At 33.9% G+C, this 15,821-nt stretch overlaps 1 protein-coding gene across 1 annotated transcript in view; it reads right to left on the reverse strand.

The window, feature by feature from the left end:
- Positions 1-15,821, reverse strand: part of SRBD1 (S1 RNA binding domain 1) — a gene marked incomplete at its 3' end in the record, with an annotated part of 172,066 nt that overhangs the window by 20,751 nt on the left and 135,494 nt on the right. Inside the window, exons 17-19 of the mRNA XM_084235269.1 lie at positions 5,242-5,348; positions 3,778-3,954; positions 1,830-2,012 (exon numbers count right to left, since the gene is read on the reverse strand). Of these exons, the coding sequence (XP_084091395.1) occupies positions 1,830-2,012; positions 3,778-3,954; positions 5,242-5,348 (467 nt within the window). The remainder of the gene's footprint in view (positions 1-1,829; positions 2,013-3,777; positions 3,955-5,241; positions 5,349-15,821) is intronic.

A 15,821-nucleotide genomic window follows, 5' to 3' on the forward strand; every position in this document is an offset into this window, starting at 1 on the left:
CAAAGTGGTTTTGTCAACTTGACAGGGGCTTGGGTCATACAGACATAGGTTTTTATTTGCTCAAACATAGCTAATAGACACTTAAAATTTAATTGCATGTGAAATATACATTAAAAGAAAAAACATTAAGATGGAATTCTAGTAAACGATGTATTAAAAGTACATGATGAAGTATTAAAAGTATATTAATATCTTTAACTTTCTTTGAAATACATCAAAAAATAAGGCAGATTTATGGATAAACACAAGGATCGATAAATAGGAAGACAGCAAAATGTTAATGACAAAATGTAGGTGTGAGTAATTTTACAACTCATTGTAAAATTTTTAATTCAACTTTTTTGTATGTTTAAATTTTTTCATAACAAAATGTAGGGAAGAGGGCCTCCCTGGTGGCGCAGCGGTTGAGTGCTGGGTTGCGAAGCTACCTGCGGCCTCTGCGGCACCGGTTCGATCCCCGGCTGCTCCCCGGCCACCAGAGGAGGGTCCCACATGGTGTGCAGACCTCTCCTGCCGCCCGCTGCTCCCCTCAGCAGTGTACTTCGGTCCTTCTGCCTGCTCTGCTCCCTGCTCTGGCTCTGGTGAATTCTCTCACCCTCCCGCGCTTCTGACTGTACCCAGTGCATGTATAAACCAAACAAACAAACAAATAATAAATAAATAAATAAGACATGCCTCTAGAAAATGAAAAAAAAAAAAAAAGAAAAAAAAAAAAAAAAAAAACAAAATGTAGGGAAGAAAGAGGTACCATTGTTTTGATGTTGACAGAATATGATTTTTAACCTTTTTTTCATTTTCCAAGTTCTTTATAATGTTCTGTCCTTACAATTAAAAGATTTTAAGAAAAATAATTACATTTATAAAATAATCAAATAGAAATCATTTCAAAAAGTTTACAAAGTCACTATTTCTACATTCACTGTCATTTGCCTCATGAAAAAACTCTTAAAATATTTATTTATGTAGCAACTCACTACTTGGAAACGAAATAAAAATTTTTGAACTAGTCAAATGTGGTATTAAAGTTTTTTGTTAATGCCTTACATTAAATTTTCTCTCTTTTTTTACAAAGATTTATTTATTTATTTATTTATATAAGCACTGGGTACAGTCAGAAGTGCGGGAGGGTGAGAGAATTCACCAGAGCCAGAGCGGAGAGCAGAACAGGCAGACTGACGAAGTACACTGCTGAGGGGAGCAGTGGCGCAGCAGGAGAGGTCTGCGCGCCATGTGGGACCCTCGCCCAGTGGCTGGGGATTGAACTGGCGCTGCAGAGGCTGCAGGCAGCTTCACAACCCAGTGCTCAACTGCTGCGCCGCTGGGGAGGCCCCATTAAATTTTCTCTTGTATACAAACCACCTCCCATCCCATATCATTCTGTGTTATAATGTATGCTAATTAAAAGTACTTCATTTCTTAAACTCTATAATAACCATCCAGTACAATATTTCTTAAGAAATCTGAGAGTTGGCTGTTTACTTTCAAAAGGACTTTATCTTTAGATAAGTACAAGATTTAAGCCAGGTGTGAGTCAATTGTGTTTTGTTAATTTCCAAAACAAACAGAAGCATGCCAAGCAATTTCCATCATACACACTTTAACATTAGTAGCAGGGTTTATTAGTTTGACACTGCTCCAGGAATAATGGTTTTGTTCCTCACTGAAATAAAATAACGTGCCACATAACTCAGTAAAGCAAAACTTCTGAAAAATGTTGTCATGTTAAACATGGACATATTTTTAAAGTTTCCGTTATGCCAAAAGGAAGGTCATTTGCTGTAGAGAACTCTCCCTGGGCATGGGGAAGCTTGCACGGGCATCAGACTTACCTCATTGCTATGCCGTATGATTCCGGGTGAATACAAGTTTGGTCCAAAGGATTTGGCTTCAGTACAACATTCACTGCTGTTTTGCCTTTCTTCTTGCCCTGCTTTTCATTTGCAACCTCAACACCTGTTGAAGATGTCACACCAACTTCCTGAATTTTGCCTGCAGATGCAGTTTGCTGATTACTGTAAGCATTTAAAACGGGGACAAGGTGGAGAAGAGGGAAGGATGGGCAGGGAAAAAAAGAATATTTAATGTAAAATGTACTTATTTCTCTGCCATACAAAAACAGCAGTCAGATTTGTACAATTTGCTTCATAGAAATCGCCACTTATCTGTTTAAACATTGTTAAGTTTTTCTGTTACTTAAAATCAAAAACATTCCTAACTGATTCAGTCTGTAATTGGTGTTCTAGGAAAGGCCAGAGAAAACTGGGGGTAAATAAATTAAGTAAAGAAGAGAAGGAGAAAGAAAAGATGATTTCTCAAAATTAAGGAAAACGTAAGTTCAGAAATTAAAAGAACCTACCAAATGGAAAATAGGATGAATGGGAAAAGTTTCATATTTGACACAATAAATATAAATGGGGAAACTTTAGAATAAGATTTTTAAAAATCAAGGGGGAAAAATAAGTTACTTTGACAGGAACTAGAGTCAGACTGGCATCAATATTTCTCATTGGCAAACAGCAAGGGCCAGTAAACAGTGGAACAATATGTGAAAAGTTCTGAGAGAAAGTGAATTTGAATCTATAATCATACACACCAAGCTAAACTAGTATCCAAATAGGAGGGTATAGTAAAACCATTTTCAGACATGTAGGACTTAAGTACAATTTAAGATAACCTCTCTGAAAAGAATTTCTGAAGAATGTACTCCTGCACAAACAACGTATCCAAGAATAATGTGGGTATAACAATTCAATTTCCCCCCACTAGCTCTAATATCACCTTTATCATAAATTAAATTTTGTCAATTTCACAGTCTATGCTGTTCAATTTCTACATCAAAACCAAACTGTTTAGTTACAATAGCTTTATAATATAGTCTACCATCTAGTGGACTTGGTTTTCCCACAGTTTTATGCAGAATAAAAATTTTCTTTCCAAAACCTTTTATTATAATTTAGCCAAGGGAAAAAATTTCCTATGCTTTGGTCCTACAAGGATGAGAAATCAAGAATTTAGCTTCTAATCTACTAAAATGATAACTAATGGTTTGGTCAGTTTTCAGTGAGGATAGGGAAGCCCAACTGCACTTAGGGGAGCAGCTGTTAAGTGGAGTGGCCACTGCAAAGTCTTCTTTGGCTCCTCATCTTGTACCACCAGTCCTTTCTACTTGCTACGATTCAGTTACACTGACCTTAGTTTTGTTTCTTGAATATACCAAAGTTGCCTTAGGACCTGGCACACTTATTGTTTGCTCTGCTTGAATGTTTTCCTTCTCATCTCTCTGTGGCTGACTCTTTCATTACAATTCAAACTTGGCTCTAAACTTTTCAGTGAATAACTCATATAAAGTTGTGCTATTCCTAAAGGCAGTGTCCCATCTCACTGTTTAATTTTTTATAATACTTATTAACTCTGAAATACTTTTATTAATGGAGGTAACTGATTTACAGTATTTTATTTGATTAGGTAAACAAGTTCACACCTCCTCAGATATGTATCACCACACCACACCCACCTCCCATGCATTTTATTTTTACTTCATTTATTTATTGTCTGTCTCAGACATTAAAATATACTTCATGAGAACAGAAAAAAATTAGTTGATTTGTTTACTTCTATATTCCCAGAGCTCAGCAAAGTTACTCAACACATATTAAATGAAGGCATGAACAAAGAAACCTTTAGGATTTTATGGCAGAGTTGATGGATAAGAGAGAGAAGGCTGATAACAGAACCAAAAGTTATAATATAATAATATAATAATAATATAATAATCACCTGCAAAAGGTTCGAATATAATCCTGGTTGATTCTGATGAAGCCAGCACACTGTTGGAAAGATTTTGGACCCAAACCTTTCACTTTCTTCAGATGCTCTCTGTTGACAAAAGGCCCATTTTTCTCTCGCCATTCAATGATACTTTTGGCCCGGTTGGCATTGAGTCCTGCAATATGCCTAAAAAAATAAACAAAATGAATGATGTGGCAGATACAGTAGTCCAAAGAATATTGAAAGAATAGGTATCATCTGAAAAGATAATGCAAAATATTTCCATCATAAAAATAACTGTAATTACTTATTGTCTTAACTCTTTAAGTTAGTCAAAAGGAAAATTAACAAAACAATGGGAATGAGTTGTCCAAGAGGAGAGCAGGACAACAGAATGTAAAACAATGACAAAACAAATAGCTACCAAAACAATGCTGGTAAATTGGTAAACACTGGTGCAAGAAAAAGAACTGTCCTCAGGTTATTTCTGTATATTTGCATTCCCCTTATTTCTAAATCAAGTAATGATTCTGCCTATTTCTACTTAGCCAACAAAGTGAGTTAACAGAAGAAGTTATAATAGTTACAGTTATATTTTTCAACCCTATTTTTTTTGTCAGCCTGTTTTCATTAACATATAAAGTTCAACTATAGAAAAGTACTTATCCACGAATGTTATGGTTAGTATAAAAATGTGAAAACTGTATCATTAGGTAGTTTACATGTTTACATGGTATTAATTAAAAGATTACCATTTCAGAAACTCTTAATTCTATTATAAAATTCCACATAGGGAATTATGGGATGTTTGTAGCAATGGTAGCAAAGCAGCATTAAAACATAAGGGATATTTTTCTGCTATACATCACTTTCAAAACAAAAGGTGTACAGGGCTTTTCCAGAGATTCAGAATTTCACGCTACATCAGCAGACCTGTATAATATGGAAGACTGAACAAAAACACAGCTCTTCTATAACCGCAGGGGGAAAAAGAATATATAAGATGTGATTATATTACAATGGAGATTTTGATATGTGACTTGTGGAATCTAGGTAAAAATATGGTTTCCATACCTTGAACTTTCAGAATTTATCTTTTGGTTACTGCCAACTTTGACAGATGTATGCAAGTGACTGCACTAGTGAAAAAGATCTACTCTCATGTTGTGAGAAACAGCTCTTTTCTATGTTAACCTTATTTAAATTCTATTAGTGACACTAACATACTCAATGATTACCATATGCTCTTCACTTTGGATTTACAGCATTAAAAATGATAATGTGAATTGCTACAATTCTTTCCTTAAATGATGTCTTCTCCTCTGACTGATTACCTAAAGCAATGTAGGAACTCATAGATTTTCTGTACTTGACAACGTTACACACATGTCTCCTTGTACTAGCCGATTTTGTACTGGACAGCCAGTTAAATTCAAGAGTCTGTGATCTTCAGCCACAGACTTCTTGTCTCACCTTAACAAAACTTCTGAACAGATGTTAATATCCACTCCCACAAAGCTGACACATTCTTCTACAACACTGTCCAGTGTTGCCTTGAGCAAAGTCTGGGATACATCGTGCTGAAAGACAACGGAAAGGCAAGCGCAATGATACAGCAGTAAGAAAAAAAAAATCTGAGGAAAAAGACAAAACAATCAAATAGGAAAAACTAAATAAATTTGGGAATCATTAGAATAAAGGCAACAACTCTACATAATTTGAAGAACAAAGGATGCTTTGGACATCTAAATGAGTAGCAGTTCCTGTAGCAGATAATCTTGGTTTCCTATGGCACTTCAAGCTTTCAGCCCCCTTTTCCTTCTGCTTGTGTTGCATGCACCTACCCCAAGTCTAACCCTCAAGTCTTACATGCTTTTGGGAAGTTGGTCCTATCTCTAGCAGATAATGACTAGTTCTAACAAGTGGTTTTCAAACTGAGGATTGTGACCAATTAGTGGGTCATAAAGTTAATTTACTTCATTATAGGGCTGGATAGTAGTATTGCCTGTCTTGCCAGCATACTGTTCCAGACCAATGCCTCCCACTATCTAATTTACCATAATTAAAGAAAAACATTAACACATCCAAACTGGACCACACCTCTCTGCCTTATGTGTGGTCACATGTAGAACCTGGGTTAAAAGGAAGTACTGACTTAGAGAAGAATCCAATCTACAAAAATTTTGAAATGCCTGCCACCAGCATAAAAAAAATCAAGAAAGAAACAATAGACTACACCAAGCATGTCTTACACATGCTTAAAGAGGAGTGAACATTACAATTGAGATTATCATGTTAGAAGAAACCACAAATTAGCCAGAAGTGTGTTTTGTTGACTAATACCATTAATTGATAAACGATGGACAATTTGACCACTGCTTGATGGAAAAGTTAAAGAATAACTGGAGAGTCCTGAAGCAAAGTATCAAAAAAAGTAGGAGAAGCTTATCACCTATTGGCAAATTGCTGATTCTTTCGAACAGGTTTAGTTGCAAACTTTCAGAGCACTTTTCAGAAACGCTGTCATTCAGTATAGCTTTTTTTCAAATTATCAACAATTATAATATTTTAATGGAGTTAGTATAAACTGTCCTTACAATTAAAAGGAAAAAAAGATAATGAGGTCAAAGTCGTAGAAGCTCAACTACCAGATTTAGAAGTGTTAATAGTGATAAAATTGAGAGAAAATGTTAATTTCAATCTGCAATGTTGGTTTGACTTGAGCCACATTTTTAAATTAAAAAAATATAAGATTTTAAAATAACCTTGATTTGAAACATGGCTATATAAATAAGTAAAACTCACTAAAATGACAAACTACCATATACTGTGATAATGATTTTTTAATCAACAATGGTTAACGACAGATTAAAACCATCAAAATTAAAAAATTAAGAGAAACATTTCAAACATTCTTACCAGAATGATTAAAATGAAAAATATGGAAAACACCAAATATTGTTAAGATTGTGAAGCAACAGGAAGATTCAAGATAGATTACGATAACTGCATTTTAAATCAGATATGCAAGGCAAGGCAATTTTATGAAAGATTTATTTTTTATGGTTTAAATGTAACTTCACAGAAAATGGAATTGAATATATTCACATAATGTAAAAATGAATTATTATTCAATATGAATTAAACTAGATAAACTGTAAAGGAATAAAAAAATGGGCAAATTTCTCAGAAACACAAACTGCCAAAAATGACTTAAGAAATAAAATCTGAACAAACCTATGACAAAAGATTCTATCAGTAACAAAAAAATCTCCCAACAAAAACTAGTCTAGGACCAGATAGCTTCACGGATGAGTTCTATCAAACATTTAAATAAAAAATAATTAATATCAACTCTTCTCAAACTCTTGCAGAAAATAAATGAGGGAACATTTCTAGTTAATTCTGTAAGTTAATATCCTGATTACAAACCACACAAATAGACCACCACAAAACAATTATTTCCTATAAATATTGATATAAAAATCCCCAGCAAAGTATTAGCAAACCAAATCTAACAGCATATAAAAAGTATTAAATACCATGACATACATATTATGTGTTCAGTATGTATGAACCTAAGAACCAGGCACACAATTTTTCCTCCCGTGGAAAAATAATCTCCCTTAACTTAATTTTGAAATAATCTCAAACTTAGAAAAAAAAAATTAGAAGAATGATACAGGGACTTTTCCTTACATAATTCAAAATAAAATTTTTCAAATAAATTTTAAATTTTTCAAATAAATTTTCAAATAAATACCTCATTGTGTATTTCCAAATGAAAAGGACATTACCTGACACATCATTTCATTATTAAAATCAGCAAAGTTATCATCAATGTAATAATATTGTCATATGGACAAGCCCTACTAAAATTATATCAACTGTCGCAATTCTACTTTATAGTATTTTCTTGTTAGTCTAGAATTTAATTGAGGAAACACTGTCTTTTTTTTTTATATTCTGTGCTCAGCAGCTTTTGAGATGTTCTTAGCAATTATAATTCCTAGTATTCATGGTTTTGTGTAATCCCTTCTTGTGGAGTATAGAATTTATTGATGATTGTTGTCTGAATCAATTATTATTATTAAGATTATTTTACCCAATACAATGACTTATTTATGGGAAAAAAATGTATTCATTGTTGACTCCATTAAAAATTTTTAAAAAATAGGCCCCACAGTGTACCATATATTCTCATTATTTTCCTATGTTCCAGATTAGAAAAATTCATGAATAACCTACACCTATACATCAGATTAAATCTTTCCTAATTTTTCTGTTTGAGGATTAAAAAAAACTTTATATATAAATAAAACTCCATTTAACTTTATCATAGGTAGTAAGGGTAATCTTTTGAGAAAATTTTATTTTGAATTATGTTGAATTGTACAGAGACATATACATATATATAAGTACATGCAGGAAGAGTGTCTAGTTCATAGTATAAAATATACTTTCTACTGTGTGTCATGATCAAATGGAATGAAAAATACTGATCTAAACTAATTAAAGTAGTCTTATTCCAGTTATTCAATCATGGCAAATGAATGGTGAGGATAAATCTGCGAGGATCTTCAAAAAGATTTCACTGCTCTTAAATACAGACTCTTTTGAAGAGTTGGTCTTTTCTTCTCTTGTATTCAAGTATGACTCCAGGGAAAGCACTGATTGGGACTAGTATGAGGACCACTGACTCAATAAGGATGGCAGGTGGTACACATGGAAAGACTCTGGTTCTTCATAATACTCTTGAGATCCTATAATAACCAGTTCTGGACTCACCCCTCCTCTGATCTTCCTGTAATGAAGGTTCTTTATTGTTTAATAAAAAATAATAAATTTCCTTATTGTTCACATCACTCAGAGCTGGGATCTCTGCTGTTTTTCTAAGAGCAGCAGTCACTTCATCTAAGATCTCAAAATCTAGTGGAAAGATTCAGACAACAAATACACCAACAATAACCATACTAGGAAAATTTTTTGCAATTTTACTGCCAGGCATCATTAAGGACTTTACAATATTGACAAATTTAATCCTCACAACAGTTGTAGAAAGTGTGTATATCATTGCATGAAGCATCTTCACATGTAAGAATCAATTCTAAGGAAATCGCATGGCACTTGTGCAATGGTATTTGTGGTCATGTGTCTGTGTGTGCACAATCTAAAAATTCACCTGAGGGGACTGATATATATTATGAAAGTCATCAAGTGAACTGTACATTAAAACGTATAATATATAACAGTTATTTACTATATGTCCTACAAGAAAAACTGTTTGAAGGTAACATACTGAGTTGAAATATTTTTTTTTTAAATATTTATTTATTTATTATTTATACAAGCACTGGGTACAGTCAGAAGCGCGGGAAGGTGAGAGAATTCACCAGAGCCAGAGTGGGGAGCAGAGCAGGCAGAAGGACTGAAGTACACTGCTGAGGGGAGCAGCGGGCAGCAGGAGAGGTCTGCGCGCCATGTGGGACCCTCCTCCAGTGGCTGGGGAGCAGCCGGGGATCCAACTGGCACTGCAGAGGCTGCGGGCAGCTTCGCAACCCAGTGCTCAACCGCTGCGCCACTAGGGAGGCCCCTGAGTTGAAATATTTTAAGATATTTCAATTAGACTCAAGCAAGAAAAATGTTTGCACAGACTACTGTCATATAAATCCAGGATTTTGCCTAGATTCTTCCCCAAATTTTTGCTTAGAAAAGTAACAAAGAGTTAACACTTTTTTAAAAGTAGAAATCATATATTTAGAGGAGGGATTACTGAACAAAGTTCCAGGTTGTCCCCACTATAATGTTTTTGACATTAAAGTAGAAGCATTGGTTTTCTCATCCTAAAAACATTTTTTGAGTAACTATTATATACCAGACACACTACTATATGCAGTAGGTGTTGAAAGTACAGGAAAAAAGCATATGAATTCCATGTCTTCAAGAAGCTCAGTTTATATTTGCTGAAATCTGAGATGTGACACATCATCCTACTGGCCGTCATTAGTATAAGTGACAAGTGAACCTCAGATCAGATTATGCTAATTATCAAGGAATTGTTTATTTTAAACTGAACTTTGGGATAAATTGTTTATATTCTATGTCCGTATTGAATTTACCAAAATATTACTTTGACTATTATATTTTTACCTACAATTTATGAAAATTTCAAAAGAAATATAAGCAATCATTTATGCTAGTCAGCTTTTCTGAGGTCAGAATCCACATTTTTATTATTATTTTACCACAAACTTCTGAAAAATTGCTGATCCAAACTGTCCTTTTTTGGTACTGAAGCATTGAAATTATCTCACAATTATTTTTTAAATGTCTTTCCAGATGAAACACTGTCTGTGGACAACAGTTTCTATAGCAACAATATTTTACTTTGCATATTCCATATTAAACTTTAAGTTTATACCTAAGTGGTTTTCTGATGCAATAGTCTCGAGCATTTTCTTTGGTAATTATCACTCACTCATGTTCCTTCCTGTCTCTTACTATTGCCAAAATATAAAATGCAGTTAAAAACTAAAGATTCAAAAAAACTTTACAGGGAAAGTCTAGCCAATTTCATATAAAGCAAGTTCATTTTCTCATGTAGCATTTACTTTTCTTTGATTGACATGTGACGGTTTAAAGAGTCATCCAGTGGAGTATACATTGAATGATCCATGAAAAACAGAATTGACAGAAGAATGGGAAATATTTGAGAAAACAGAGTATGTGTGCTTAAGAATAGAGCCTCCTCCAATTCTTCAAATTCAGTATATAAGAGGTCTTTATAGTCTCTCTTTAAAGACTTAAGACAATGATCATTACCATAGAAATACTCTACTAAATCTGTTAAAAACTTAAGTATTCTAATTTTATTGGATCATAGCTATTTATCTATAACAGGACAAAAGTTTTGAAAATGACTTTTAAAATATTTCTTCATAAGCACATTATTTTAAAAACAAGTACTTCTATAACTGGCAGAACATTTTTATTTTTTAAATGAATAAACTATAAGATGTTCAAACCAGTCTGTCTATGGGGCTCTGGGATTAAGATGGCATAGGACATAAAGATTTTAGCACTAAAAATGATTTTTCCAGATCTGGAAACAAAGTATATCCAATGGTTTCAATAAGGGAAAAAGCAACACCGAAAGAGATTCTCTGTAATTCTTTCTTCTCTGATAAAACATGCAGGAGGTAGGCTGAAGACTCCTTTACAGCTCAATCAGTATTTTGGCACCAAATGTGCATTGACATATTATTTAAAGTAAGTCAGTTTATTCAAGCCAACTTGACAGAAAGATCCTTGAGACCAAGATTGTCTTCTTTGTCTGCAAAAGACAAAGGTAACTAATTTTAAAACTCAAATCATCCACCTTAACTCCAGGGCTAGAACTGCCCCATCCTTGGGGCATGAGTCTCCTAGAGCCTCAAAGGAGTTCCCACAGATGTTAAGTGGGGTCTCCTTGCTCTGGAAGGCCAGAGTCACATGTACAATCTACGGACTCTCCACTCAGCTCACAAATCTCCAACAGTTTTTCTGTACCACACCTGAATGAGATGGCATATATCTGTGCAATGTATTATCTGGTCAAACATTGAAAACAAAATAAATGAGACTTCTACTTTTAACTATAATGGAATAATTGATATCAGAGTACTTTTTTCACCATAAACAAAATATAATTCTGGGCAAAATATATTTGGTAATGACTCTTAGGTGTTGAGGAAAGACCATGCAGAACTATGAATTAAAAGGGAAACTATATACGATGAGGCCCACAATTGCCTACAATCTCTATCTAAGGATACTTTGTAGACTGTGACACAGAGCACAGTAGTCTTACTGCTCTGTGGAAGCAGGGACTGGCATTCAGGACTGCTAAAGTGACTGGAATCTTGAGTAGGATACAGAGGATGTGCACTACTGAAGAGCTGAACTCCAGAAAACATATGAGCTCCTTAGTGTATTTAGCTAAATACTAAGTTGCACACATCCAGGACACCAGGACAAGAATCTATGAAACCAGGAAAGAAGTAACAAATAAGACAACAGAAACAAAACATAATAGGATGCCCTCCAAAAAACATTAAAAAACCAAGATAAATGAAGACATATCAAAATCAGTCCAACAAAGGAGGTAAAAGATTTATATAATTAGAATTACAAGATGTTATTAAAGGACTTAGATAGCAACATCAAGCGATGGAAGGATATCCCATGCTCGTGGGTGGGAAGGGGAAAATCAATATCATCAAAATGACTACATTACCTCAAATGATATACAAATTTAACATAATCCCATCAAAATCCCAGCAATATTTTTCAGAGACTGAACAAAAAAATATTGAAATTTATATGGAACCACAAAAGGCCTCAAATTGCAAAAGCAATCTTAAAATAAAAGGAAACAGAGGTATCACGTTACCTGACTTCAAACTTTACTATAAAGCAACAGTAATAAAAACAATATGATACTGGCACAAAAATAGATACATGAACCAAAGGAACAGAATCAAAATTCCAGAAATAATCCATGCATATTCCAGCATTTAATCTATGAGAAAACATTTATGACCATAAAATGGGGAAAGCCAGCCTTTTTAATATGTGATGCTAGGAAAACTGGAAAGCCACACATAAAAGAATGAAGTTGAATTACTCACTAACACCATGCACAAAAATAAATTCCAAATGGATTAAAGATTTAGAGGTCTGCAATAATAAAATATATATAAGAAAACTTGGGCACAAGTTTCCACAATCTCAATAAAGATATTTATGGTCATTGAATCACTTTAACAAGGAAATTAAAAACGAACATAAACAATAGGGATTGCCTCAAGTTAAAAAACTATACAGCAAAATAAAATACAAGATAATCAAACAGACACCCGACTGAGTGGAAAATAGTATTTACACAATATATAACCAATAAGGGATTATTACCCAAGATATTAAAAAAGCTCATACAATTTAACAATAGAAAAAAACAAATAATCCAATTTACAAATGGGCAGCAGATACGAACAGACAATTCACTAAAGAGGGTATTCAGAATAATAATAACAAAAAAAGAACTGCAAATAAACCTAAGTTTCTGAAATTAGGCCAGATAATCATCTTAGGAGGGACTAGTATTGTCCTTATCTACAGTTCTCTCTGAGAATTTATAGCTCTAGCACAGGTGACTAAGGTAATAATATAGACAACTTCTGGTTGTTATTTTTTGGTATCTGATAGTAGATGTCATCCCCAGGTGTCTCACCTCCATACCCTAAAAGCTAATTCTTTTTCAATATACAATAATTTTCAAAGCCACAATCACTCAGCATAGCCTCAGTAGAAAACTTGGGACTTAGTTAATGAGGAAGAGCATGTAATGAGATGACACAGCTAACTAGTTACCTGCTGTTTGGTTCTCACTCCTAGCTATTAACATAAGTTGCTAAACCTGCCTTAAAAAAATTAAAAGAATTTTAAAATTATTGATTAAAATTGAAAGAAATCATGCAATTTCTTCATGAATCATGAAGCTAAGAAATAAGTCTATTCATATACTATCATAATAGCCAGTGCTTAAATTTTGACTGGCTTTCGTTCTGTCTTTGGTAGGTGCTCTTATGTCCCCTAGTGGATACAGGTCGATATGGTGGAGGAAAGATAGGGGCAAGGCTAGCAGAGTAACAGTCCATAAATCTTAAATGCCTGCCTTGTCCACAAACTTCTCCAAACCAATGCCTCACATGATCCAATTTTATTGTACTTAAATGAAAACATTAACACATCTGAATTGGACCACATCTATCTGTGTGGCCCAGGCTAAAACATACCCTGGATTATGACACAAATACAAACAAATGCATACCAATTAGTTAGACATTTTGAGCTGACATAATACAAAGGAATTGACATTTTTAGAGTAAATCCCTAGTTTTAGAGATTTACAACTTAGTCATAAAAATAGACCTTAGAAAAATTCAGGGTGCAAAGATTTAGTCACAAGAGAGAATTTTCCCTTCTAATAAATTAAAACTATGTAGAAAATCTGATCTAATACTATTCTATGTAGTATTTACATTGTTGGTGCAGGGCAATTGTTAGGAATGGGGTTACTGATAGAATGATTAAAAAAAAAAAAGGTTTTCCTTTCTCAAACTGTAGATACCAGGTCCCACTTTAGTGTTTTCAGTAGTAAATTCTAAAGACACATTTTTTTCTACCCAAATACACAAACATACACTTATTTGTAGCCACATATGCATCCAGATACTAATTGGCTCCCTGCCTGTTAATTAATATTAAATAGTAAGACTTTCCCCATTAGACTGAGGCTGACACCACTAACACAGGATTCACATTAATGTGTTTCTCTAGAGTCAATCTTACCATGGAAAAGCAGGTTCCCTTTCATTTGCATAGCCCTATCTCCATATGACAGTGACAACAGAGAGCCCAGGCATTCTGAAACTATCCCTCCACACCCACCTCCTGTACCATGGGAGTGAAGAGAGGCATCTCTCCCCTACACCACATTCATCCCACTTTCTATTTTCTTTTTACCCATAGTATTTATTATCATCTGACACACACAGGTTTGTTGTGTGTGTAAGTAAATAAGTATTTATATTATCACTGTATCCTGGCACAATAGATTCTCAATCATATGATTGTTTTAATTTGTGTTTCTATGAGTACTGGTTTAATAGAGGATCTCTGTGTGCTTTATGGCCATTTAGACTTTTGCTATATTCCATTTCCTAACACCAGGCTTCCCAGTGTACAATTACAGTCTAATCAGATAAAGTAATGAACAACCAGAAGAAAACTTCTAGCAGTTTTTGTATTCTAGCTGAAGTTGAAATTTTGTTATAAAAAAAAAGTCACCTTGAAATGTATAATGGACCAAGAATGCAAAGAAACCCTTAGAAAGAAAGTCTGGACTTGACAGTTCCCACGTCAAGACTTATGAGACTTATTCATGGTCATCAACTTACCATGGACAATCTCTTAACTGACAAGATTAGAAACTGATTAGGCACCTCAAACAGAAAGGCCAAAGAGCATGCCTTGATACAGGTACAGATCTGGAAACAACTAAGGGCTTTGGGGAAAAAAATAATTTTTGATATGATAATGTGACATTAGACATAATCTTTTCTTTAGGGTTTAGCATAAAATTACTCATTTTCCCAAAATATCTCATAGGTTATGGCATAATTGGGCAAAAAATTAAATTTAGCTAATTCATAGAATTAATGAAAATACAAATTGGTTTTTGATGAAAATAGATTTGTAGCTTTACTAATTAGGTGGGTAGCAGAGTCATAGAAATATGGAAGGATGGGAGAGAAGACAGTTTAGTGTCTTTCAGTTTAAATGTGGGGGAGGGGAGGAAGCTAGTGGAGGGAAGTCAAAAGTTCTTTTCTAGATGTGTTAACTTTGAAAACTGGATATTCAAATTTAAAGGTCAGGTTGGCAGATGGGTATATGAAATTTAGAGTTCAGGAGAAGGAACTACAGAATTTTAAGTTATAAACTCTTTAGTGTGCAAATGGGAAGAACATAATAAACAACTAAAACCATAAGAGGGAAGCAGTGTGTAGGGAAAAACTCCGGCAATATCAGGGGACAGAATGGGAAATAAGCATACTATAAGAAGCTAGATAAATTAAAAAATTGGATATAATTCATTTGCAATTTCTATATTCACATAATTCAGAATTTCATGTAAAAAAGGGGGAGGAGGTGAAAACTACTCACTTGTTTTACAAAAATCCAGAATCCTTTTTACATACATCAAGCAATTTTCATTCAGTGAGGTGCTTTGTCTTTAACAACAGGTACTCCACAAGGAAATCATCTGTCATGGGTCAATTTTCAAGTGACAATTCATAATTTGGTGCAATTGTTATTACCACAAATAGGAGAAACACAAAGCATTATAGAGAAGCTATACCACGTTATCAAAGACCTTCAAAAATCCCTTTATAAAAAAATCCACTTTACAAAAAATCTTCATTTCGGATGCTGAAAGGCATTCAAAATTT

The sequence above is a fragment of the Talpa europaea genome (genome assembly GCF_964194135.1).
Source record: "Talpa europaea genome assembly, chromosome: 6".
In the NCBI taxonomy this organism is placed as follows: Eukaryota; Metazoa; Chordata; class Mammalia; order Eulipotyphla; family Talpidae; genus Talpa; species Talpa europaea.